Source organism: Glycine soja, chromosome 1 (genome assembly GCF_004193775.1).
Source record: "Glycine soja cultivar W05 chromosome 1, ASM419377v2, whole genome shotgun sequence".
Classification (NCBI taxonomy): Eukaryota; Viridiplantae; Streptophyta; class Magnoliopsida; order Fabales; family Fabaceae; genus Glycine; species Glycine soja.
Genome location: NC_041002.1, coordinates 5,575,330 through 5,602,697, shown reverse-complemented (window position 1 = coordinate 5,602,697; position 27,368 = coordinate 5,575,330). Strand labels below are relative to the sequence as shown.

At 31.6% G+C, this 27,368-nt stretch overlaps 2 protein-coding genes across 2 annotated transcripts; both read right to left on the bottom strand.

The window, feature by feature from the left end:
- Positions 1–2,884: 2,884 nt before the first annotated feature.
- Positions 2,885–7,466, bottom strand: LOC114411264. The gene is made up of 8 exons (XM_028375000.1): positions 7,304–7,466; positions 6,875–7,175; positions 6,046–6,117; positions 4,895–4,962; positions 4,644–4,800; positions 4,067–4,150; positions 3,877–3,966; positions 2,885–3,240 (listed from the first exon to the last, which is right to left on the bottom strand). The coding sequence occupies exons 2-8, from the start codon at positions 7,145–7,147 to the stop codon at positions 3,124–3,126; spliced, it is 861 nt and encodes a 286-aa protein (XP_028230801.1). The 5' UTR covers positions 7,148–7,175; positions 7,304–7,466; the 3' UTR covers positions 2,885–3,123.
- Positions 7,467–10,299: 2,833 nt separating this feature from the next.
- On the bottom strand, positions 10,300–14,175 carry LOC114411260. The gene is made up of 2 exons (XM_028374996.1): positions 11,611–14,175; positions 10,300–11,505 (listed from the first exon to the last, which is right to left on the bottom strand). The coding sequence occupies exons 1-2, from the start codon at positions 11,914–11,916 to the stop codon at positions 11,299–11,301; spliced, it is 513 nt and encodes a 170-aa protein (XP_028230797.1). The 5' UTR covers positions 11,917–14,175; the 3' UTR covers positions 10,300–11,298.
- Between the last annotated feature and the right edge of the window lie 13,193 nt (positions 14,176–27,368).

Genomic DNA, 27,368 nt, shown 5'->3' with positions numbered 1-27,368 from the left:
CACGGTCACTGAACAATGAGCACTGACTGAATAAGGCCACCACGAAAGACACAAAAAGAAGAATAGCAAAGCAACTTAAAGAAGATAAAAGCAAAAAATGAGTTGTAATTCTTACAGATAGCGTCCCCTGTCTTTGAATAGTTATTTGCTTTATATACTGTATTTTAAGTCTTGGATTTGCTTGAAACATTACCATGCGTGAACTATGTATGGTCTAGCCGAATTGAGAAATCAATTGTTCTTTAACATAAATACACATACAAAAAAAATAGTTGTAAAATTATGTGGCAATTTTTAATATGAAGAATGAATGAATTGCAAGTTTGGAACATATTTGATTCACGTTTGATAGGAAGGACCAAAGTTGGTGATAAGACTCGTTGGCTGCTATAAATTCTCTACAAAAGAAAGGAAAAAAAGTTGAGCTACAAAGAGAATGTCACCTAAACATAAGCTAAAGTGAGATGCTTCTTTGCTCTGCCTTTGATTTAAAATTGGTGGGCCATCTTGAGTTATAATCATAACTGGGGTGTTTTAGAATATATGCTTATCTGCTTTGTTCAAAAGAGATAAGAAAAAAAAAAAAGAGAAAAGAAAATCTAATCAGATAAAAAAAAGAGTGTCAGTTCTTTCTCAATTTCGCTACAACATCTGATTAAAAAATCTGAACCATTTGATGACTGTAAATGACATATTCAAAAACAGCCTTCACCATAATTTAGGTTCTATTTATTTATCATTTCAATAACGTTCAGTAGTTATTCAATTTATATCGAAAAAATTTCATGTCTTAATCATCTCTATTTCCTGTTTGACTCTTGGTATGATTAATTATGCCAAGCATTAATAAACCAATTTTGTACATTCCAAAACATCTACTCTTTTCTTTTAGTCCTAATAACACTTTTTAACACAATCTCTTTTATTAATTAAAATTCATTAAAAATTTCAAACTCGTGAGAGATATTCATTAAATAAAATCTGAGAGGAGATATAAGGTGAATTTGATGGTTAATAAATAAGAGGAAAGATGGCGGGTTCAACCTTTTATATCAATAAAATTAACATTTTAATAAAAACTATGATCAATGAAACTAATTGAAAAATAAATTGAAAACTGAAAAATTAACTGAAAATTAAAAGTTGAAAAATAAGTTTATTAAATTATAAATGTTCAATAAAACTAACTATATAAAATAACTGAAAAATAATAATCATAATTTATTTAAAAAGGTTAACTAAAAAATTGGATAAATATATTAAAAATAAAAAACTAGAAGCTAAAGCTTTAAAAAGTATTACTTCAAGTAGAATTTTAAAAAATGTTAAAAATTACTAAGAAACAATTATAAAAATTTGTTTATTAAATAGTGAAATAAAATTTTTAATTAGTAAAAAAAGATAAAAACTAACCTTTACCGATAAAAAAAAAATAAAAAAATCTGAGATCCATATTTTTTTTTCATTTCGAATAAATTTAATAAAAATACACAGAGATACCAAGTAAGAATATAAGTATTAAAATTTAATAAAATTATATATCCTAAATCTTCAAATTATATGTTCTTAATATTTATCTATATGATAACTTAGAATATATAATTTGAAGATTCTATTAAGATATGTTCATACAAAAGTGGGTAAAAATATATAGAGATACCAAGTAAGAATATAAGTATTAAAATTACCATCCATACAAATATGAATTAGAGTATGAGTTTAAAATACAAGTACAAAAATAAATATTGTAATACCTTACTCAAAATAAATATTGTAATACCTTACTCAAATTCTACTTAGTACTTATTGTCATCTACTTCTACTTTATATGTATCCATTCAGAGAAAAAAAATTCTATTTAATATATTTAATTGTTTTTTTTTTTTAGATAACTTAACTAGTTCTGTCTTGATCAGAATTGTTTTTACATAAAAGCATATTCTAGGACATACTACTACAGAATATTTAAAAAGATCTTGTGATATAAATTGCATTTGAATAAACATACAAATTTACTCATTAAAATGTGTTAATTTAGTCCCTCACATGTGTTCAATTTATTTGCTAAAGCCGTTAACTTCATGAAGTTAATAAATTAGTCAACTTCACAATAAATCCCAACCTAAACAAAAAAAAAATAGTCACAAAATTAGTTAATAATTTTCAAGATATGTACGTGATCTCTTACCAAATACTTAAATTTTGTATTTATTTCCTATTAAATTATTTCTTCGTTTTTTACTTTCGGAAAAAACAATTTTATTTATCAGACATTTTTTTAGTCTCTAAAAATTAATTAATTTTATATTTATTCTCTAATAAATTTTTTTATTTGTTAGTACCTTAAAAAAAACTAATAACAAATGAAAAAATTATCGGAAGCAAATACAAAAATTATTATTTTATTAGAACTTAATGGAAAAAAAAATGATCAAGAAAAAAAAAATGCATTCAATTTTTCATTAAATCCTCATGTAAATATTAAATCTTTTTCATGTTTCCGAGATATTAAAAATACATTCAATTTTTCATTAAATATTTTCTTTATAAAATATCAAGATTTGAAAGAAAAAAATGAAAAAAAAACAGCATTATTTAACTATATCATTATTGGGAAATTATTTCTCAAACTATAGACTATGGGGAATCATTTCCAAAACTGTATCGGGATTATTTCTATAACTATACTTATTGGGAATTCTAATGAGAAGGCTTACGCATACAATTGTAAATATATAGAAAATTTATATACCTGAATAGAATATAGTTTACATACACCTGATACACGTCCTGTTTACTCAATATTCCATTTTCGACTTCATTTTATAAACCCAAGCACCAAATAAATATGCTCACAGCAAATCCCAAGTAAACGGGAGCGAGATTAGACCATTAATCCTTATTTTGCATATAAATCTCTTAATATATAGTAAGTGGATGGATTCGGTTACATTCATAGATAGATGAATTGAATGGATACCAATGGATTCATGTACATCGTTTTAGCACCCCTAAGTATGTACATGTACATAACGTTACAGCTGGAAGTAAAGAGTAAAAATGCACGGCATTTCAACAAAGCCTTCTTAATATTCATTCATACATAAAAAAGCATACAAATTATTATACTTGTTCCTGGTGTAGTGTGGGGGGTCCTGGTGCTATTGCAAACTGTAAACCTCTACGCTGACCAGATTGTAGAACAAAAGCAACTTGGGTTGCCGCCAGTGCTGCAGCCTCCTGTTTCACCATAATACAAAAATGTGAGATATATGAACACAAACTTAGATTCCAGCCTAAAACCATATAGCATTGTAATTCTGAAAACGATGGACAAACTAAGGGCGTGTTAGAATTGATTCTAAATAAAATTGATTTTGGTTAGAATTGATTTAGAATATCAAGCTGAACGATGAAAGAAAAAAGCCCTATATATATATTTTTTTTTGCTCAGCTATATATATATATATATATATATATATATATATATATATATATATATATATTAGTAAGCTAACGCCCTGCAATCAAAAAACAGCACTAACGAGCAAGAAAGGGCCCCTTACTATAGTTAGTATAGATAGGCGAAGGTTTGAGCTCAAACCAAACAACGGCTAACGAAGTAATGTGATTTATGTTTGGATGATTTTGGTTAGAATTGATTTTAAAGTAAAATTCACTATAATTTTTTTGATTCAACACAGAAGTTATTTAAAATTGTTTCAGCTAAATCAATTCTGAATTCTTCTCCAACGTAAAACCAAACAAGTGAAAAACTGTCTAAAATCAATTCTGCACTCAGAATCAATTCTGTAACGTGAAACCAAACACGTGCAAGCAAAACTGAAAATATTGATAACTATAATTAAGACTGACTTGTCTTTGTCGCCGACGCTGCAGAATACTGATTGCCCAAGCCATGATGTAGCAAGGTAATAGAAATCCAGCAGCACGAAGCAAGAAAAGCTGCAGAAAATAGAGAGCTGTAGATTAGGTTGGCTCTAAATTGCATTTTGAAATCAATAAAACATTGGAAGAATTTGACTAAAAAGAAAATATCACTCACGGAGAAAAAACTGGATGGATCATCATCAGAATTATCACCATCTGAGACAGAAAGTGCATGCCGCAGGAGTAAAAGGGCCATTAACTGCACCAAACAATATGAATTAGGCTTGAAATCAGGTCCACTAGCTAGCTTGTCGACATAATATGAAAAGTGAAACTACAGCTTGATATTTTTAAGGTAATGTTTGGCACAAGTTATTTTGGAGTTCTTTATTCTTTAAAATTAGAAGCTGTGCCAAACAAAATACTTCAGAAGCTCTTAAAAATATAAGGAACTTTTTTAATTAAGAAAACATAAAAAAAGTTCAAAATAAGCTAATTTTAGGAACTTCTCCTTCACTATAAAATGATTTCAAATCTCAAGACCCAAGAACACATTACCAAACAGCTCTTAATTTAAAAGCAATTTTAAGGCTAAAGTTAATAAAATTATCAAACAATTTTAACTTTGTAGTAACTTGTGTGATCCAAAAAAGACCTTGGTCAAACACTACCTAAGTCTACATTTATCTCATTGTCATGTAGCATGGCCACCAATTAAATTTGGTAAAAACAAAAGCAAGGTTAAGCCTTACAATTAAAGCAGCTGAGCGGCAAAATGCAGCTCCACTGGCGTTGGAAGCAGCATACTCATCATATTCAGCATCCAAGAACTGACGTTCTGCTTCTGCAATTGCCAAGAGTCGAGGATCACGCAAGTCTAAGGGTGTGCCAGATATTGTCCAGCCACCTCTGCAAGATGGTCATAACTCGTTAAGGAGATAAGTTTCAAAGAAAACACTAAAGAACATAATCAAATACAACTTTAAAATAGAATTCAGCTTACCCTATATCAATAGTAGTTTCTTCAGGATTAGGACGAGGTGGGGGGGCAGTATACCCAGGTTGATATGGCTGGAGAGTTAGATGCATAAAAAGAAAAAAAAATCCCATCAAAATAAGCACAAAATTAATATAGTTGCAAGGATTTAAAAACAGAAACAGGAAACAATGTTTCCCTGTTCCCGCCATAGGCACAAGTTCAGGAGGTGCATGATACAGATGTATCCTCGTACATGCATGTAAAACTCCAGACTATCTTGAATGCCTATGCAAGATGCCTGTGTTTGATACCTAGGTAGCAGGCATCCCATATTCCACCCTTAAATCCCCATCCAAAAACATGTAGGAATCTCAAAATCAAATGCACAACTAAATTAAGAATCAAGACTCAAGACAAGTATTTTTTATAGATTACCAGTTTAGCCATTCATCACACAAGTCTAGGAATATAAAGTGGTTTTGAATTGTGATACCAAATACACACATTATTTTAAACCCATGCATATTACACCTTGGCGTCAAATACACAATGATTTGTATCCAACTAAAAGTGACATAACCCCATTGTTACTGAAGGGAAGGCCACACCAATAGCATGTTTATTCAAGAACAAAAAAGGGAAAGGTCTATAAAGGAGTGATATGAGTTAGAGGTACCATTGGCAGATTATTGTTCTAAAATCAGAGGAAATGAGAGTTCGAGAATTCCGTTCAAAGGAGGTCATGTATGCAGAGGGTGTTAAATATGAGAGTTAAGGTTATTGGAAGGTACAACTATTTTCTTTGGAATTCTGGCTATTAACTTGGGAATGTCTAAGGGAAATTCCAGTTGCAACCATTTTCCCATGGAGAGTAGTTAATCAAGAACACGGTTAGGTCTACACTCTGTCCCTATACCCAGGGGCAGAACAATAATGTGGGAGTGTTAATATAGAAGGGAAAAAAACAGACAACCTTTTTGGGGAGCCAATGCCTTCCCAGACCCCATCTAGGTACACCCCAGCTATACCCTGGCATCCAAGATTCTGATGCGCCAAATTATAACCCAATAAAGTTAGACACATACAAAATAAACGTTCATATAATTTCCCATCATCATAACCTTACAATAACCAAAAAGTAATGTAATATGAAAACTATTGTACAAAAAGCATACCTGATGACATATCTCACAAGTTATGTCTCCTTTCTCATCACACCAATGCTGGACACACTTTCTGTGAGCATACTGCACAAAACCAAACACCAACAACAGTCCAAGAATTAAGAATACCGAAATAGAGATGAAAGAATGAAAATCAACATGCCACAAACAACCACATTCCTCCATGGATATTATTAATGCATTTACCAGCTCAATATTGTAAAAAGAAGCAGATTCTCATACTTGGATGTCATTTCTCAATTAAAATATGGATAAAATATAAATTAAGGGCATGCTTGGTTTTCAGTCAAGAGCCCCCCAACGGAAGTTCAAAATGTAAAACTAGAAAAGCCTCCTGTTTGGTTTTTTGGATGCAATTGTATACTGAGTTTTGCTTCAGTTTTGCCTTGAAACTCAGTTTGCAAAATAAAGTTCATTGAAAGTTAAAGTTTGCAAACTTTAATCCAAACAAGCACTAATTATGCACAAAACACATCCCATAGAAAATCTCATAAACACATTACAAACCAGAACAGTGTATATACACACAACAAAGTTACAAAACTCAACCTTCTACCCAAGAAAAAGTATTAAATAGATTCAACAAATACCATCAACACAAACAGTAAGAAGTTAAATACCACACACACACAAAAACAAAACAAAAAATTCCTGACCTACCCCTAAAAAAATCCACATTGACCAATCATTTCTAATAAAACATAATTTATAAATCCAAAACGCAGAAATCATCATAACTAGCAAATACTTAACAAAACCAAACCTCAAATAAATAAATTTTAAAAAAAATCAAAATCATCAAAGACACAAAAATTGATACCTTAAGACTGCCGCTACAGGCGCAGGGCGTCTCCAAGTTGGAAACGCCGTCCTCCTCCTGGCAGATGCGGCACTCCGCCATCTGGATCAGCGGCTCCTCCTCGCCGCCGCCCTCTCCGTCACAATCCTCCACCGGAGCGGTGCCGGAGCTCCCGGAAGCGTCAGCATTCACGGGGGCCGGAGGAGGAGACGGCTCGGAAGGCGGCTGCGCCACCGGGTCAACGGGGACAGGGCGCGCGAGACGGTCAACGAACACCACCAAGTGATCGCTCATTGGAACAACGAATCTCAAATAGAAAACCCTAACGAAACAAAAACGAAGAACAAAAAATCGCAATTTCAGACCGAAAAATTAGGGGAAATCGTGGAATCGCGTCAAGCAAACACAGATCCCGAGGTTTTCCCGAGAAAACGAGAGAGAAAATCTTACCAGAAAGTAGAAATTTGCGAGAAAGAGAGAGAGAGAGAGATGTGATTGAAACTGTGGTTTTTGTATTGCGTTAAGCGTTTTGTTTTTCTTTTTTTGGATTTTTTTAATTTTTTTTGGGTTTGAAAAGTTTTGCTTGGAAAATGGATAAAGGAAAAGTAGGGAAGAGAAGATATTGTTGCTCTGTATTAATGGGTTCGGTGGTATCACGCTTGAGAATTTCAACGTTATCGAAACACGTGCGAAGGGTCATTTTCGTCATTTGATGATTCTTATCATGCGTTGCCGCGTAAACGACCGTTTCTGGCCCGTTATAATGTTTGCGTCGATGTTTTCACAGTTACGGTCTTTTTCGTTTTTTTTAAGTTACTTTATTTTTAATTTGAATTTAATATCTATCTATTGCAAAGAGAATAATTTCATTTATTGTTATTTTTAACTTTAACTATTTTTTTCAGTTACTCTCAATTATTATAAATTAATATAATATTTTATTTTAACTTCTAATAACATATGTATCTTTCAAAATAAATTATATTTGACTATATATATAAATAACTTACAAATTCAGACACGAAATGTTTTTTTTTTCACATAAAAGTTTTACACTTATAATACAAAAAGTTTTACAATTTCAATTCAACAAAAATTATAATAAATATATTCTTGAGGAGTTATGGTAAAATTTTATTAATCAAGATGATTTATTATAATTAAATGATAATATAAAATTAATTTTATATTATTAATTTATTTTTAAATATTAGTGTATATTTTGTTTGGTTTATTTTAATATATATATATATATATATATATATATATATATATATATATATATATGTGTGTGTGTGTGTGTGTGTTACTTTGATTATTTTTAAATTAAGAAATGTAAAAAAAATATTTTATAAGATTTGAACATTTTCAAACAAGTGTCGTTAATAATTATATTGACCAGACATGTAGAAGATGTCAAAGGGACTTATAGTATGAAATGAGCCGATTAATTTGATGGGTATATAAATATGAGAAAAATATTATATACTAGTATAAATTTTTTTATACAATCATAATCCTTTATATATAATTATTTTGTTAATTTTTATCATAATTATTTTAAAAATCATATTAATTATAATTTATAATTAAATAATAATATAAAGATATTTTAAATCATCAGTACATAACCATTAAATTTTATAAATATAAGTATTATACCACGCTATTAGTTTTAGACTTGTATTACAGTGTTGTTTTACTCAATGTACTCCTAAACTTTTATAAAAACTAATCATTAATAAAAAATTAATAAAACAATAAATATTTAATAATCCATAGACTATTCAAGAAAAATAAGTGAATTAATAACTGTAACTTTTTCACTATTTTTTAAAGGGAAAAGAGAATTGAGCCACCTTAAACTCTTTTTTTATTTATAAATAGACATCTTAAATTTTAATTTTATCCTAATCGATTCCTAAATTATATCTCTTGTCATGAATTTTAATTTCATTTCAATCGATCCTTAAACTTTATCTTTTTTGACATATAGACACCTAATTTCAATCTCATCTCAATTAATTCTTAAAAATGACCCATTTCATAAACAAAATCTTATAACAAAAGAATCTCAATTGTCTATTTACTTAATCTCAACTGTTTATTAAACATAATAAAATTAAAAATAAAAAGATCAAATAAAACTTTTTTATTAATGTTATTTTTTCCCTTTTTATGTATATCTTTTAAATTTATATTCTTTATTATATTTTAAATACGAAAAAATTAGTTGTAACAAAAAAAAATGAATGATTAACATTTAAGATAAAAAAATTGGAAAAAATATTAGTAAAAAGATAAATTTTAAAGATTAATTGAAAAGGAACTAAAGTTGAAGGTGTTTATTTATGAAAAAAATAGTTAAAATTTAAATATCAATCACAATAATTTTAAAGTTCATGTGTCTATTTGAAAAAGAAGTATATTTTAAGGATTAATCAAGACAAAATTTAAGTTGAAGGTGTCTATTTGAATAAAAAAAAAAATTAAGGGACGTAATGGTCCTTTCCCTTATTTGAATTATCAATGTCAATTATATAACGGATCTAAAAATTGTACTAGTAATTAATTAATGTCATTAAACTATTCTGTTATTAATGTATATAAAAAACTATTATGTTTTTAATAAACTATTTTGTAAGTTTGACATTAATAATTTTTTTATGCATATATTCCTTAAATAGTCACTGAAAAAAAAAATATTTCTTAAATAGTTATAATTTTGTTTATACTTACCTAAAAAATTTAATTTTATTAATTCATAACACACATGTATGGGTATTTGTTTCATGGATAAATGCTTTAATACTAAAAATACAGGAGATAAAAAATAAATCATGCACTTATTATGAAGTCATAAAATAATTAACTCTAAATATATTTTATTCCTAAGAAAGTCATAATCACATCTTCAATCAATATTTAATTATGGTAGAAGGGGTAAGAAATATCTATTTCCCATAGGACAACAATCCTTTTGGTGAGTAAAAATACATATATATCCTTTTTACTACTATTATCCTTTTAATGCTCCCTTCATGCACGCTTAATTTTTCTCATTACTACAAATTTTGTTCCTGTACCAATTTCATTAACGGCCAATTTCACGTAGGTTACAATAATTTTTTGCTTTCCCTTCAATGCTCCCCTTTTAATAAACAATTTCAATAATTTAAATAATAGTGTATTTGTTGCTCTTATTATTCAATGTTGATTTTATAATTAGTAGAATATTTTATGGTTTATATTATATTTAATTTTATTTTGCATATTTATGTTAGTTGACAAGTATTTGACCAGAATCTCAGTATCTCTAAATTTGTTAGAGTGACAAAGTGTTTGTTAGACTTTCTAAATTTACTATAATCTCATTTTGATCTTATTTTAAAAAAAAAAATCAAAATATATCTTGATATGAGCCATTATGCATAAGATGTGCAGATGGAGCTGTACAAAAAGATTAATAATGTACAGGGTCAATATTGTGTACTTTTAGATACCAAAAGAGCATCTCACAAGGCTGCCGAAAAAACTTAGTTTTGAGTGCTCAAACTAAGTATAGAATCATATAACCATGATGAAAACATAAAACCTGCAGCATTTTCCTTCTTATATAACACCCATTGCCAAGTTGTGATTCTGATTTCCTCTACTAGTTTGTTCTTGCCAAGCTGTTGGCCTTTGAATATGATATTGTTTCTTTGATTCCAAATTTTTCATCACCCTATGAATCAAATTAGCCACCTCCAACGCTTGGCCTTTTTTCCTTTTATCTGTGAACCGACTTGATAGAGATGAGCAACAACATCATTTGGTAATACAGTTGACATGCCCATCCATTTGTAAATGGCACACCAAATAGATGAGGTTTCCACACATTTAAGAAACAAGTGTTGGGATGTTTCTAGGCAATTTCTACAAAAACAACATAGTGAATGTTGATCCTGAATTTGAATATTCCTTTTTAGCAGCTGGTCCAGAGTTAGAAGTCTGTTGTTGAGTAAGCGCCAAACCATGAATAGTAACCTTTGAAGGCGCCATGCAGTCCCATAACTTGTTGTATGTAGATCCATGTTGTGTTGGATTATGTTCTTGTGCCAAAGCATTTTGCACCAATTTATATGTTGCTGCAACCGAAAAGCCAGAGATTGGATCCAGTAGCCAAATCCATGAGTCTTGTTCTACAAATACAACACAGGCGCCCTGCAAAATTTCTTCCAACTCATTTAGGAGTTCATGTTCCCAAACAAAGAGTTGTCTTCTCCATTGCCAATTCCATGACACTTGTTTGATAGTAGTTCCATATCCGCTACCAAGGCTTTTTTGTTTGTTGAAACTTGGTATAATCTCACAAAGCTCTCTGAAAGGAGAATCCCCTATCCATTGGTGTTCCCAACAACAAGTTTGTAAGCCATTGCCAATTCTCTTTTTAATTTGGTTTATCATCCATGGATTTGAAGAGTGAATGTCACGCCACCATTGTGAGTCGATCCTTCCATGATGAGAGAGTCCAAATCTTCAAGTTCTTTGGACTTTTGATCAATCCTCTGATTGAAAGTGGTTTTGCTCCTTTGTTGCACGCAACTTATCTTTGAATTTAGATAGTATCCAAGAAGAATCCACTTCCTTATGCCATTTTTCATAGTCACCTGTAAAACAAGAAAGCAATGATCGGATATATCTTTAGTTCCGATCCAGAGGGAGGAGCACTTCAATAAGGAGAAGAGGTCTTCAAGTATAAAAAAATTTTCTACCTTGCCCATTGATTTGCCATCAGAGCTGAACCACAAAAATCTTTTTCCAGTTGAAGATACTTCATTGACGTCCATAGAGTTGATGAATAAGGAAAACTCAGCCATGTCAGTGGAATTATGATAGTTTGAGGTACCTTTCAAGTCATGATGATTGCAAATGGCATGAAGTCCTCCGCTAGGTACCATGAGCCAGATGGAAATCTGCGTTTGATCATGAACAGCTTTGACCATAGTTGTCTTTTCCCTTCCATTGCATAGGATGAGTAAATGTTTACAATAAAACATAGCCTTCATGAATTGCTCCATTGAATATAGATGCCCAAAAAGCCTTTGCCTCTAAATTCAAATTTGAACTCAGTAATGTCTTTTCTCCATATTGTGACCATTTTGCTAAATAGGCCTTGTGCAGGGGAAGAGATTCAGTTACATTCTCCTAGTGGAAATCCCCAAATGTCTTGAATAAAACTTGGATCAATGTTTTATGCCTTAGCCTCTTGGAGGAGACAATAGTCCACCTTGGGTGTCAACAACAGGGAGCGAATTTGCTTCCGCTTGACCTTGTCCCAAATGCCTCTAATATTCAACGAAAATATCTTTATGGAGTGTCGAGCTTCAACCTTGAGATGACCTGGGGAAGACAGTCTTTCTCTTCCATGAAGCGAATTTGATCTCTAAATCTTGATGATGGCCTCACTGTGTGAGTTGACGATGATGTTTGTATTGTTGTGGTGTGTCTTTGAAATGGGGTTTTTTCGAAGCAAAATAATTATGTTTGGTCTTGGCCCATCAGAGGAACGAATATAATGATTTTTGGTATTTGATAGGGATCTGGGTTAAAGGTTAGAAGGAGTTAAGGAGGAAGGGATAAAGATGGGTGTTGAAAGGTAGGTGGAAGGAATGATAGCTAGGGTGGAGGGGGTAGGTTGAGAGATGGGGCAATCCTTCGCAGGGGAGGAGATAGGATGAAAAGGTTCAAGGGAAATGGTGGATAGCGGTAGACAAGGAGATTTAGGTCGAAGTAGGGCTAGAGGAAGAAGAGGTTAACAGGTTAGCAGAAAAAGGGTTTTTCTTTTGGGGCAAGGATGGGGCAAGGGAGAAGCCCAAAAGGTTTTGGGAATTAAAATTTTGAAAAACAGAATATTCATTTTCAAAATTTGAATTCTAAACCTCTAGGCCTACGAAAGGAGTTGCAATACCATCATCACCGTCAGACTCTTCCAACCTGAAACCAACTTTTAGATCTGAATCCACCATTGAAGAGCTATTGGAGTCCGATTGGGAGTTACCAATAGAACCACAATGAAAGTTGGGGTCTTCAGCAATCTTGATCTCATACGGGGAGCCATTAATCTAGACCTTTAGAACTTCATCAATCACAGATTGAAAGGAGGTCTTCACCGCAAGTCTTGCGACATCGAGCTTGGTTTTGCTCAACATTTCTTCGTCTAAGTGAAGATAGGACTCGAACATAGAATCAATTTTGTTGAAAAAAGCATCTGATCATGCATGTGTCGGGATGTCGTGACACTTAATCCAAATCTCCCTCTTGTGAAAAATTATTAAGGGATTTCATCCGAGAATAGATTTGAACCAATCATTCACCCATTCTATATCTTTGTTGAGATAATCTGCCACATCCTTCAGTTCTGGGGTTTCCAACAACACCAAAGAAGGCCATAAAAGAGTGGCTTTTACCCCAAAAATGGCCTCCAGATTTAGTTTTTGTTGTGTGAAAAGGTATCCCCTGGTTTGTTCACTTTACCAACGTAGGATCGATAAAGTCCTCTTAGCTACTCATAATCTGATTCAAAGGCTAAGGGAAAGCTATCACTTTGGTGGCGTTTTTTGGGATTACCTTTTCAGCCCTGAGGGAGTTTTCTTGCAACACCAATGTAACCTGTTGTTTTTCAGGGAACTTAAGAATCTTCCTCTTTGGTTAAATTTAGATGCTTGGTTGTTTCTTGTTTTCATATTTTGGAGTGTTGACCACAAGCTTCTAGTTTCCTATGAAAATTTTGTCCAACTTCAAGGATAGAATTTGAGGGTCTGCTATCGACTCGAACCTAGAAAATCTGAATATTTCGCCTCTTCTATCCATCTTTGTTGGAATGTAGACTTCCATGATTTTGCCATGCAAATGAAAGATGTTCCACATATCTTTGGCTTTATGGGTCTCTTGGAAATTCGTGAAGAAGAAGGTGGTTTGATCGTCTCTATTTATTAAAGCAGTGGTGCATCTTACTGCAACAGCTGGTCGGGAGAACGAGTGGTTGTGTGAGGTTGAAGATCCATTTTTCCTTTTTTGATTTCTTGTCACCCTTCGTTTGCTTTTGATTTCACTTTCTCCATGTCTAGATCTACCAAGGGCCCTTGTTGGTGTACGCTTACACCTCTAACCCCAACTATGTTGGTGCTAGAGATAGTTTTTCACCTTCAAGGGCTCCGATGACTTTCGCCATAGCAGAGGTTATGGAGAGGAAAAGGAGGAGAAAGAAGAGAGCATTCAATTTTCGATCTGAAAATAAAGACACAACTATCTCATTTTGATCTAACCAACTGCATTTGTCAAGTGTGTTATAGGCAGAAGTGGATCTTTATTATGATAGGGGGGAGGCACGACCCCCCACCCCCCAATTTTTTTTTTTAAAATATAAATATGTGTATTATATAAATGAAAATTATTAAGGAAAAATTAAAAGAGTTCAAATTAATACAAATTTAACTAGACATTTACATGCTTTATTTATTTTAACTTATGATAATTATGTAAATATTTTTTCTCTTTTTCTACGCAATTGATAAATTTATATAAAAAATAATGATTCAAGAGTAAATGAAATTACTTTTTCAAGAGAAAAAACTTGTGAAAAAAATGAACAAATTAAAATATTTTTTACATCCTTTTAAACCCAAAAATAATCTTGATTATTGAAGGAAATGAGAAGCAATTTTGAAAAGTTGGTATAGTGATATATGATGATAAATTTAACAATTCTTTAGAATATAATTCTGAAAAGTGCTATCAAATTTTGTAATATTCACTAATATTAAATTTATGCATTAAATTTTATTGATTAAAATAGAATTTTTATCATATATATATATATATATATATATATATATATATATATATATATATATATATATATATATATATATATATATTTTAAGTTTTAATTTGGTCTCTTAAGTTTAAAAGGTTTTATTTTACTCTCTTATAGTATCTTTATTAAGCCAAATAGATTCTTTTGTCGGTTTTTAACGCTAACACTATTAAGTTTGGTTGAGATAATATTTCTCACAATTTATCATATCTCAACAAGTGAGTCAAATTTGTATCAAAAATTGAGGAAAAGACGAATTCAGCTTAACGAAGAGTTTTTCTTGTTTTATATATATATATATATATATATATATATATAATGAAACTTTCTAAACTAAAACTTAAAATATAATAAATAACTAAAATTCCATTTTGTCAAATTTTATTTCGGTTTCCCCAAATTTTCGGTTGAAGCTCTGTCACGGACCGTAGGTGGGTTTGCATATATACTTAGTGTGCTAGAAGAATATTTTAATAATTAATATATATTTCTAGAAAAAAAATGTCCAACAAACATGTTTTAAAAATTATTCTTAGGCATATAAAAAATATTTCTAATTATTTTTAATTGTTAACAAAACACATTTTTATAATATACCTGGGAATGACGTACATTCTTATGTTTTATTCTCAGAAATAATATTTCAGGGACTCAAAAAATTATCCATGAAACAAATGCTTTCATATTTTTTTAATTTAATTTCAATTTTAAAGAATCGTATTATAAATGAGTATTTATGAATTTTCTTTTAGAAAAATCTATCATTTTATTATAAAAGATGTAATTTCTAAATCTTATGCTTATGAACATATTTTTAGACAAAACTTTGGTTCAGTATTTTTAAGTATTTTGATTGTATATATTAACTATTAGTGTATTTGACTTCAACAAAAAACTATGTGTATTTAGTCATTCTGTTATTTTTATTTTCTCACTTAAAATACAACTTTTCTATGAAAAAAACTAATTTCCTAAATTATTTATTAAGGACATAATTTCTTTACTGATTTAAATATGAAAATATCTATACAAATATACCTCCCATCAAAGTTTTTAAGAAAACAACCAACTTCATTGAAATAGATTGACATCTAGAGGGCATGACCCAATAAGATGAAGATTCAATTAAGAACAATAATTATCCCTAAAGACAATCTATGAATACTATTCACAAAGCTAATCAATGTTGTTACACTTACACGGCATATTTTAGTCCAGACACTTATTTTGTGATAGTGTTTGTCAACTGAATAGCATCACAACTGTCTCCCACGTTCTTTTGTCATTGGCTTTCGCATCAAATCGATCTCTAAGATCATGTGCGAGATATTTGTATAAAGTTTGTTTGGTAAACACAAAATAAAATAAATAATAGTTGAAAGGAAAATGAAAAATTGATGTATCAAAACACATTAGTCGTTCGACTTTTTATTTTGCCGGAGTCCACCCATGTATCAATTATCATTTTACGCTAGATTCGAGGGGTACACTTGGGACCAGGAGCCACCACATAAGGAGACCTGACACCCCACTCTAACCCAAAATTTTAAGGCTGAGGTTTATGGGTCTTCTCCTCACTTATATGGTGCTCAATCTTTCCACTTCTATACGGTGGAACTTCACCTTACACTTCTAACCCAACATAAAGAAGAGCTATCATTAAAAAAAATGTAGCAGCTTCATGAAAGAAACATATATTTTCTAGAGTTTAATAGATATATATTGTTACCATAAAACGTTTACATTATTAATCAATAAAAAAATTAATCCTTATATGATTTTAAAATAATTATTAAAACAATCAACAAATTTAATTATCTTACATGACGATTGATGAATGATTCAATTATAATATATAAAAAGTTTATACACTGCGAGGTATGTTTATTAATCTTTTTATTTTCATTTTTTCTGTATAATTTTTATTCAAATACTTTAGAAAAAGCATTTAAAAATTGACCATATTAATTGATATAAATATGAATCGAATCAAATGCTATATAGCAATGTTTTGTTCCCTTAACTTTCTAATTTTCCTTCGCAATGTGTATCTCTCCTCTTACTTTCTCAAAGAGTTGTAGGTGATGGGTAGTTAGATCCAAACTAAATGATAAAGTCAGATTCTTCATTTGTAAACCTTCATGCAGTATTAATAATGCAAATTTAAAATAGTTAGGCACCCAACAACCCAAGTTCATGAAAGGTTGCTTGTGAATTCAACCATGGTATTAAAAAAAAGCCAACCAAGGTATAAAGATTTCATTATCCTTTTATGTATTGTTTTTCGTTCATTTTAGTTGAGGGAGGCAAAATAATTGCTTTCTGTATTTTGTAGCCAGTTGTCTCGAGAGAGACTTCTTTTATTCAAGGATTGATTAAAATTTAATTTGACATGAAAACTGAGGCCTGTATGATTTTGAAAACCACTGTGTATGTGAGTGTATGATTTAATAAGCATTTGGTTATGAAGATTACACGTGATATATCAACCAATTTTGTGTGAATCCTAATTCAAGTCACGTGCAATTGTTAAGTTGAAGCCTTAACAACATAATGAGATCATGTGTGCATGAGAGGGGGTCAGGTCAAAGGGTGTAATATCCATAATTTTAATATATATATATATATATATATATATATATATATATATATATATATATATAATTAGTCTATAGATTCTCATATTATTATAATTTGTTTAATTAAGTTCTTATATAATTTTAAATTTGTAATAAGACCTTTATGTTAATTTATCGTGAGGAATCTGTTAGACTTAACAAAATATTTTATCATATATACACATGTAGATGCCAAATTATATTCTGTTTTAGCTCAATTGGTATGGTTGTTACACAGAATTTTTTAATTTTTTCATCTGACGTGCCTCAACACTCCTTATTTTTCATTCTCGACCCATTCATTATCTCTCAAACCATAACGCAACCCTAAAATATGAATTTTGTATCTTTCAGACCATAACCACAACCCTAATATGTAATCAATCCTTAATTTATTTGTAATGTTGTTTGCACCTCTTTAATCACCTCTATAATAATTCATAATTTAGGGTTTGCACTCTGTAATCAGTTCATGTGTATTAGTTTAGGGTTTACATCTATGTGTGTGTATGATGAAATATTCCGATCTAATAGATTTCTCATGATAAATTAACATAAGGACTTGATTACAAATTTAAAATTAATTTAGGGATCCAATTAAAAATATAAAGTATAAGGACCTAATTAAAATTTGTAATAATATGAGGACCTACAAATTAATTTAAATATATATGGGAGAAAATTCACCTACTCTAAGAATAACTTCAAAATTTTACTGTCAATCTTGAGCCCTTTATTTGAATTTAATCTAATGGCTTAGGTTGAATCACTAAATCTCCTCATGGGACCTATCTTTTTAGTTTGCACTTTGCAGGGAATGTTCTATCTTTTCATTCGTACCATTTCTGCCGACAACGGTGCCTAGTGCATGTAGAATGCAGAATCGCTCACTTCATTCTCTCCTCTATGTTTCCCCTCAAGCACAACACTCTCTATTGTTAGACATAAGGGGTAACATGAAGACTAAGCTTTGGAGCTTGAAGAAGTTTTATCTTTTTACATGTCCAACTCTTTGAGTGACATTTATATTGATTGTTGCATCTTAGTCTCTATCTTTTCATATGTACATCATGCATAATCATGTAAAGGTAGGAAGATTGTTTCTAAAGTTAGAAACGTCTTCAATGCATAAAACTCTTTGTTTTAATTGATTACAAGGTTGATCGTAATCAATTACACAAGTGTTTGTAGCTTGCAAAGAGATTCTAGTTTCGGTTTAATTGATTACTAGTTAATCATAATCGATTACATAGTTCAATTGAGACCATGTCTAGTTTTTCATGAGTCTCTACTTTAATCGATTGCCAGATGGTCGTAATTGGTTAATTTGTTCTTAAAGATGTTCCCAGAAGTGATCAAGAACATTTTAATCGATTACATCAAGAATCTAATTGATTACATTGTTTTTGAAAATTTTCCAGATGTTGGGAAGAACCCTTTAATCGATTGAAATGATAATATAAGTGATTACTTCTTCGAAATAATCGATTACATTGGATATTTAATCGATTATAGGCGGTTATAATTGTTTTCTCTATAAATAACCATCTTGTGTTCTCACTTTTATAAAGGAAAAAGAGAGAAGAAAAAGCGCTTAGAATAAGTGTGACTCACAACTTCTAGACTTCGTTTTTTCTGAAGCTCTCATAGTAAAAAGTGAGTTAGGAATTTCTTGTGAGATCAAGAAGAGACTCATTCACTTAAGCAAAGGTTCTTGCACGTGATTAATCAGGTTGTGTCTCTCTTTGACTCAAGTTTTTCATGTGTTTAACATGTTGTTAGCATATGCATGAATTTCTGAAGGCATGCTAGAATAGGTTTTTCTAGTTTGGGCTAAGGGTAGGTTTCTCTTAGGCTCTAATTCACAAAGGATCCTAGGGTTGGGTACCTTAATCTATTTTTCTGGGGTAGGAACTGAGATTGATTGTGATTGCTTGTAAGAATTCTATATGCATAGTGAAAATCTAATTTTGTTTGGATTTGATAACTGGAGTAGCTTCTCTAGAGAGATAGAAAGTGAACTAGTATAAAAACTGGTGTACATCTTCTCTAGAGATATAAAGTGAACTAGTATAAAAACTGGTGTACATCTTCTCTTGTTAAGGGTGATTGATTAAATATTGGTTTTAACAAAAGTTTGTGATATGATCCTTGGAAAAGAAAGTTTTTCAAAACTCTATTTTTTTGTTTGATTTGATTTAGAACTAATTCACCCACCCTCTTGGTTTGTGAGTTCCATCATCTTTTTTCATTTGTTGCTTCATATCCAAGGAAAAAAAAAATATTTTTATTCTTTTGAATCCTTTGATTATGAATGAAAAATGTTACGATTGTTAAAATAATAAACAAGGTGCTTAGGATATTTGGATTTGGAAGTGTAGTTCAGTGCAAAGGAGGTTTACAGGCTACTTTATCCCGATTCAATTGATACAAGATTTAATTATGGTTATATTTAATCAATAAGCTCTTGATGAGGAGCAACTATTTGAGTCAATAAGACTTACAGCTTCGAAGCAGTTAAAAGCAAGACTTAAAGGCTTCTAAGTGTCCCTTAATTAATGGACGAAACACCCCATGTTATGTTATATTGGAAATGATATTTATGTGTTGATCTAGACTGTTATGTATTAGTAGAGTTAGTTCTCTTATATATGTGTTTTTTTGGTTGGGTTTGAGTCTAAACATAGAGTGTAACACCTCAAATGAATCATACCAAAATGAGAGGGATCTTGAAGTTGTACAAATATGGGATTGTACAATTATGGGATGGGTGATTTTTTTGAAAAATTTTCCAAAAAAACATGTGAGTGAAGACAATCATGTTGAAAAGTCTTATGTTGGTTTATGGACACAATCCTGAAAGCAACTAAGTTAGTTGTTGAGATCTTGAAAATAACTACTTATAAAGGGTTTTGACCAGTGAAGATTCTGACCAACAAGAACATTGAATGAAGTGTCGTAGTGTGAGAGCGTTGAAAAGTCAATGATCTAACATAGAGTATACAGACATGTCAATGATGGGGGTAAGCTCTGAATTTTTTCCGTGATAGAGATTCTGATAATGTTGAGGAGTAAATGCATATGTTGGAAAGTGATCTCACGAGAAGTTATGCCAAAGAAGGGGACGATTAAATGCTCTGGTATTGACTCTTGATATTTTCGATAAATCTTTTGTGTAGAGGTGTTAGGAATAGAAAACAAGAAGGAAGAGAAAATCCTAGCTTCGAGGGCTAGGTAACCTCCAGAGAAAGACCAAGGAAAGGAAATTTGTATTATTTTTCTTCTGCTTTCCATTATAAGCTGTGATTCTATATATGAGCATCAACAAGGATGTTGCCAAATAAAACAAAAACAAAATGGAAAAGCACTGCATAACAAAAATGGAATATTCCTAGACAAGCTGCAGACAACATCTACTCCCTAGCCACTAACATCCTACCAACTCAGTTGCTCCTAACAAAATGGATTATATGAAATCCACCAAATGTCTGGGTGGTATAATCTTCCTTTTGGACCTTATGTTCCCTTGCCTATCATTCCTTGGTCCATCAAAAATAGCTTGTCCTTAAGGTGATACGAGTCCTTCAAGTGAGCATTCCATGTGCCATCCAGGTCCTCCAAGATCCCAAGGGTTGTCCTTGCTAGGCTCACCTAGTTTAGCAGCCTTCCACAATGCAAAATCAGTTGGGTGACACTTTCTTGAACCTGCGACTACTCTTTCTCCAGCTGTATTATGTGCTAGCCTTTGTCTAGATAGCATACCATAATTTGGGCATTTATCATCAACATAGAAAACATTACCATTAACTTCGTACACATAGCCATTGTTGATAATTTGGGTTATCTTGTCCTTTATCTTGTTAAGGTTTTCAGAAACACGAGATTCCTTAGATGGTGTTTCGCACTGAAGATCATCCATATCAACATTGTATTCATCACAAAAAATGTTGCTCAACAACAATGGATCCTCCCCGATCTCATATGCTCGCTTAATTTCCACGCTCACTTGCTATGCTTTTCCGTCACGTAGAAGTTTTCTTGAAGATGAAATGGCAGTGGATGAAGAAGGGGAATGTTGGCTGGTTTCCAGGGTATTCATTTTTAGGATAAAGGCATCGATTTTGGAGACCACGAAGGCTTGGGTAGCAGCGAAGATGAGTTGAGTTGTAGTGAGTTTGGCAATGGCGTCCTCGAGGCGGTTCAGGCTAGATTTGGAATGTGTTGATTCTGCCATTGGAGCTCAATGAAAGCACCAAAATTGTTAGGCATAGAAAAAAAAAGGGAAGAGAAAAGCCTAGCTTCGAGGGCTAAGTAACCTCCAGAGAAAGACCAAGGAAAGGAAATTTGTATTATTTTTCTTCTGCTTTCCATTATAAGCTATGATTCTATATATAAGCATTAACAAGGATACTACCAAATAAAACAAAAACAGAATGGAAAAATACCACATAATAGAAATGGAATATTCCTAGACAAGTTGCAGACAACATCTACTCCTTAGCCACTAACATCTTGCCAACGCAGTTGCTCCTAATGGAATGGATTATACAAAATCCACCAAATGTCTGGGTGGTATGATCTTCCTTTTGGGCCTCATGTTCCCTTGTCTATCAAGAGGGGTGGATGGAAGCACAATTAATAGTTAAATCTTTACTTGTATAAGAGAGTTTGATGCTATGTTACAATTATAGGAATGTTGACAAGTGATAACAAAGTTTATATCAACTATTGGTCTGCAATATACCTATAGAGAGGGGTTTAATATGTTTTGCAGTTATCTCTTTTGTCTCAATCTTGCCTTTTGTATGAAAGATTCTTGTAAAGGGAAGGTACCCTTGTACAATTTCTTCTTTTGAATGATTAAAAAAAGAAACTAATAAACTCTTATGATTTAATAATAGGTTCCTAATTCCTGAATTCTTTCAACTTTGTGGTATTTAATTAGTCCAATTCGGAGGAGCTTTGTTGCTCATTTGGGTGCTACTCATTCAGTGTTTTTAATTTTATTTTATTTTTATCTCGTATGGGTACAAAGCTTAATTTCTCATTTGATAAATTGATGGAAAGTGACAGGACATATGCCTATAAATCAGGCAACGAGACTCAAGCATCAAATGTTTACATATATTCTTCAGGTGCTTAATGTTCTCCTCATTAAACTTGATTGTGTCTATGAAATTATAATATTCTTTATAGCTCCTCGGTACAAGCTATTTGAGCAATAACATCAATAAAATCTAAGAAGTCTTTCACCAATTAAAAAACCAAAATGCATAAGACACTGGAGCTCTTTTCAAATCATTGCCAAACTAAACTCCAACTTACAGAACATAAATAGTAATACGTTTTTGTTCTAACATACCTTGCCATAAGGAGTAAACAAAAATCACAAGTACATCAAATTAAAATTGTTAGGAATAGAATAGTATATTAACAGTGAGTACTCTAGTTTGATGGGAACAAAAAAGGAGATAATAAAGTGAGCAGTTATGCCTTCGAAGAGCTTCTTTGTTGAATGAAGTGAGAAGACAGAACATTTCCTATGATTATGAATGGGTAAGATAGGGCATTAGGGGTGTTCACGGGTAAGGGTCACCTGCGAACCTGAACTAATCCAAACTGATTGAAACAGTTTGAGTTGGGTTATTTATATATTTAGGTCAAAACTAAACCGAATCGATCAAAACCGTTCATGTGTGGGCTGGATCACAGGTTTAGATTTATAAATCTGTTGAACCGATTTGTGAATCCGTAATTAAAATATAAATTTTATTACATATATATATATATATATATATATATATATATATATATATATATTAAAAACTAAAAAAAATAATTTGACAATCAAGGAAGGTGTGGTAATACATTACTCCTTTAGTGCTTTTAATAAAATATTAACAGTTTAATAAGTTGGGGGATTAACCCACCTCGTCACCGCAAGAAACCAAGAACACGTTGCTTCCTTTCCACCTCTTCTGTTCTTTTATTCCAGGGTTATAGAGTTTCCATTTCATACTTGTCGATAGCCGCGTGGTCTTGACAAAGCGACACCGTGCCACCGCACCACCACACAACCTCGTTGCCCCAAGTCTGCATTTTCGTAGATATGATGTCCGCGAATAGAGGTATATGCTCTGCTTAGTTATATCAATATCATTTGCTAATAATTTTCACTGTCTTTATGGCACTGCCACCGATCCCAAGCCCGTCGTCAAGCGAGATACGCTCTGCCTCCTTGCTGTCATTTGCATCGCACACTCTGATGCCGCCATTGACCCCAAGCCTGTTGTCAAGCAGGACGCGCTCTACCTTCTCACCGCCGTCTGTGCCACACACTTTGATGTTGTGGCGACCCATCTCACCAAGATCATCGCCTACGTCGTCCGCCGCCTCAAGGACATTGACTCCGCCATTCGCAAAGCCTGCAGCTACACCATGGGTGCCCTCGTCACGTATTATTTGAAGTCATAGTTTGTGACGATGGGGGACCGTGGGTTGTTCGTGAAGCCACTGTTCAAGGTGATGGGGGAGCAGAACAAGAGAGTGCAGACAGGGGCGCGGAGGCGATGGGGGAGCAGAACAAGCCACTATTCGTGAAGTCATTAATTCGTTCCCATCTCAATCTAAACTTAATTAGGACCCATGGAATGCATTGTTCATGTAACAATGCTCATTTTTTAATGGAATATACTACAATGGCAACCTGAAATCGCAGGTGTGTGTGTGTGTGTGTGTCTATATATATATATATATATATATATATATATATATATATATATATATATATATATATATATATATATTGTGCCTTTGCTTCAACTTTGATTTTTGACTTCTCTTTCATTAGCAAGAAAATGTTTTTGTTGTCCTTTTTTTTCTTCATTTGGCACAATTAAATATGTTTTTAAACTAAAGATCATACAATAAGTTATACAATCAAGAGAAAAAAAAAGAAGCATATGATATAAAATAAATGATGCAATGAAAAGAGATAAATATATAAAGTGGTGAACGAGTTATTGTATGAATAACACAACTCTTTGATCAATAGATGCAAAATTAACAAATTATTAACTTTTTGTATGCATAGTAAAGCTAATTTTTTAGCCAATTATTTGTTGTTTTCCATGATAATAGTTTCGTTGCAACAAACGAGCCAACAGATAGGAAACATTTTATACGATATTTCACAAAGTTATGTACTCTATTCAGTTATATCATTTGCTAATAATTTTCAGAAAGTAGGTACTATGTAGTTGAGTCTTTTGTCTTTTGATTACTCTATTGAAAATTTACTACAATTTTGTAAACTATTACATGTTTAATTTTTTTTGAAATAACAAAGTACTATAATCAATATTTCAAGTGTAGGTCAAGAGTTATTAATTTAAGCTGCTTCTGTTGTTCATACTCTTCCTAATACCACCACATGTCCATGTTACTTCACTTACTTCTATTTTTTTATTTATTGTGGATATGTTCTTTAGAATTTGCAAATAAGACAATTGGAAAAGAAAAGTGGTACAAGGAGTGTTAATGATTCATCTTCAATTCCACCAATTAGCACTCCCTCTCCATGCCATACTCAAAGTCCATCACAACAAGGGACAGAAGCTCCTTCACAACCACAAGGACATGAAACTCCACCATAATAAGGGCAAGGACAAGAACCTGAATCTGCACAAGCAGAGGTAAGAAAAAAAAAAGCTGCTAGACCCCCTTCTAATGTTTGAGAACATTTTATTAAGAAAGGAAGATGGTAGGGCTTAATGTAAGTACTGTAATGCATCATATGCAACAGATAGTTCTATCTATGGATAAATTGAGAAGACATGTGTTCCAACAATGTAAGAAAAACCCACATAGGCATGTTGATAAAAAGAAAAAGACAATTGTTTTTGGAAGTGATAGTGAGAGTGACCCTAATAAAGTTAGTATGAAACTTGTTGATTTTAATCAAGAACATACTCTTATAGCACTTGCAAAGATGATAACTATTGATGAAATTGCCTTCAAGTTTTTTGAAAATAAGGGGTTTAGGAAGTTCATGGGAGATGCTCAACTAAAATTTAGAATTCCTTCTCATGTCACTATTGCTAGATATTGCATGCATGTGTTTAATGATGAAAATGAGAGGTTGAAGCATGTGTTGTATGCAAATAAACAAATGGTTTCACTTACTATGAATACTTGGAGGTCAATTCAAAATATGAATTACATGTGTGTGACAGTTCATTACATTGATGAAGGGTGGGAGTTGAATAAAAAAATATTTAAATTTTGTTTGATTTCCAACCACAAAAGTGAAACCATAGGGATAATCCTAGAGAATTGTTTAAAAGAATGTGGGATTTCAAAAGTTTGTTGTGTAATAGTGGATAATGCAAGTGCTAATAACTTGGCTATTTCATATTCAATAGAGCATTGAGTGTTTGGAATGAGCATACTTTGTTGAATGGAGAGTTCATACATATGTGATGTTCTGCTCATATTTTGAATTTAATTGTTAGTGATGGATTGAAAGAAATTGACCTATTCGTTAGAAAAATAAGAGCTTCATGTAAGTTTGTGAAGTCTTCTCCAAGTAGATTTGTAAGTTTTAAGAGGTGTGCTGAAGAAGTAAGTTTATCCACTAAGGTCATGTTAATACTTGATGTACCAACTAGGAGGAACTCTACTTATTTGATGTTAGATGTTGCTGAAAAATATGAACATGCATTTTTATTGCTATGAGTATGTTGAGGCTGCATATGTGTTAAATCTCATATCTAGTGAAGGGGAAGGATGTCCCAAAGAGATTGATTGGAAACGTGCTCATATTTTTATTAGTTTTTGAAGACTTTCTATGATTCAACTCTTTTTTCTTTTTTCTGGGTCATTGCATGTTACTGCTAACACTTTTTTTTAAGATGTTGGTTAGTATTCAAAAATCAATAAATAAGTGGAGGCATAATGATGACATAGTGATACAAAGGATGACAACAAATATGCAGTTAAAGTTTAACAAATATTGGAAAAGTGGTGGAATTAACTACCTTTTGGTTGTTGTTGTTTTTCTTGATCCTCGTTATAAATGTGAGTACATTCAATTTTGTTTTAATCCTATGTATGGTGTTGAAAAGAGCATGTACATGATGAAAAAATTGAAAGACCTCATTCACAAACTAATTCAACAATAAGTACTAGAACATCTCATTTCTCATTCTAGTAGCAATTCAACCAGTTCTAATACATTGGCTTCAAACATGACCTCACAACATAATGATGACAAAGGTGATAAGTGTGATGATTGGGATGATGAATTTAGAATGAAAACGAAGAAAAAAAACAAGGTGAGGTGTAAAAAAATGAGTTAGATGGGTATTTGGAGGATGATGTTGAAGATGAGCACACTGAGTTTGACATTTTGAATTGGTCAAAATTGAAAGTATCCAAATATTATATTCTTACATGTATGGCTAGAGATATATTGGTCATTCTTGTATCTACCATATCATCCGAGTCTGCATTTAGTACATGGGGTACAATTCTAGATTCATTTTGTAGTTCCTTGAGTCCTACTACTGTTGAAGCTCTCATTTGTGTCCAAAATTGACTTAGATCTACTAAGAAAAATGTTAATGACTTGCAAGTTGAAATAAATGAAGCGGAAAATATTGAATTAGGTGTGTAATCTCTTATTTCATTTTTTATATTTCTATAAAATATCAATTAATTTTTGTGCTAACAGGGTTATGTTTAAATTTTTAGAGTTGTTTGATTTGACATTAAATAATGCTAATATTGGGACTTTTACATTGTTGTTTGTTTCACTTTTTGTTCATATTTATTTTTTCTACCATGTTTATAATATTAATGGATTATATTTTGTTCATTTGTTTCAGTAAATCTGGTTGCAACAAATGTAGTTGTAGCAAATTTGGTTGCAAGAAATTAGTTTATAGGAAATAATTGTGTTTCAGACTATTATAGAAAATTTTGTTGAAACATATTTTGTTTTAATTTATATTAGTTTATTTTAGAATATTATGTT

Excerpts from the sequence above, each read along its gene's own strand:
- LOC114411264 (XM_028375000.1), bottom strand. The coding sequence starts at position 7,147 with ATGAGCGATCACTTGGTGGTGTTCGTTGACCGTCTCGCGCGCCCTGTC. Across the intron at positions 6,118-6,874 it reads CCTGTAGCGGCAGTCTTAAG|TATGCTCACAGAAAGTGTGT; the intron begins GTATCAATTTTT and ends GGTTTTGTGCAG. Across the intron at positions 4,963-6,045 it reads CTTGTGAGATATGTCATCAG|CCATATCAACCTGGGTATAC; the intron begins GTATGCTTTTTG and ends CTAACTCTCCAG.
- LOC114411260 (XM_028374996.1), bottom strand. The coding sequence starts at position 11,916 with ATGGAGCAATTCATGAAGGCTATGTTTTATTGTAAACATTTACTCATC. Across the intron at positions 11,506-11,610 it reads ATGGCAAATCAATGGGCAAG|GTGACTATGAAAAATGGCAT; the intron begins GTAGAAAATTTT and ends CTTGTTTTACAG.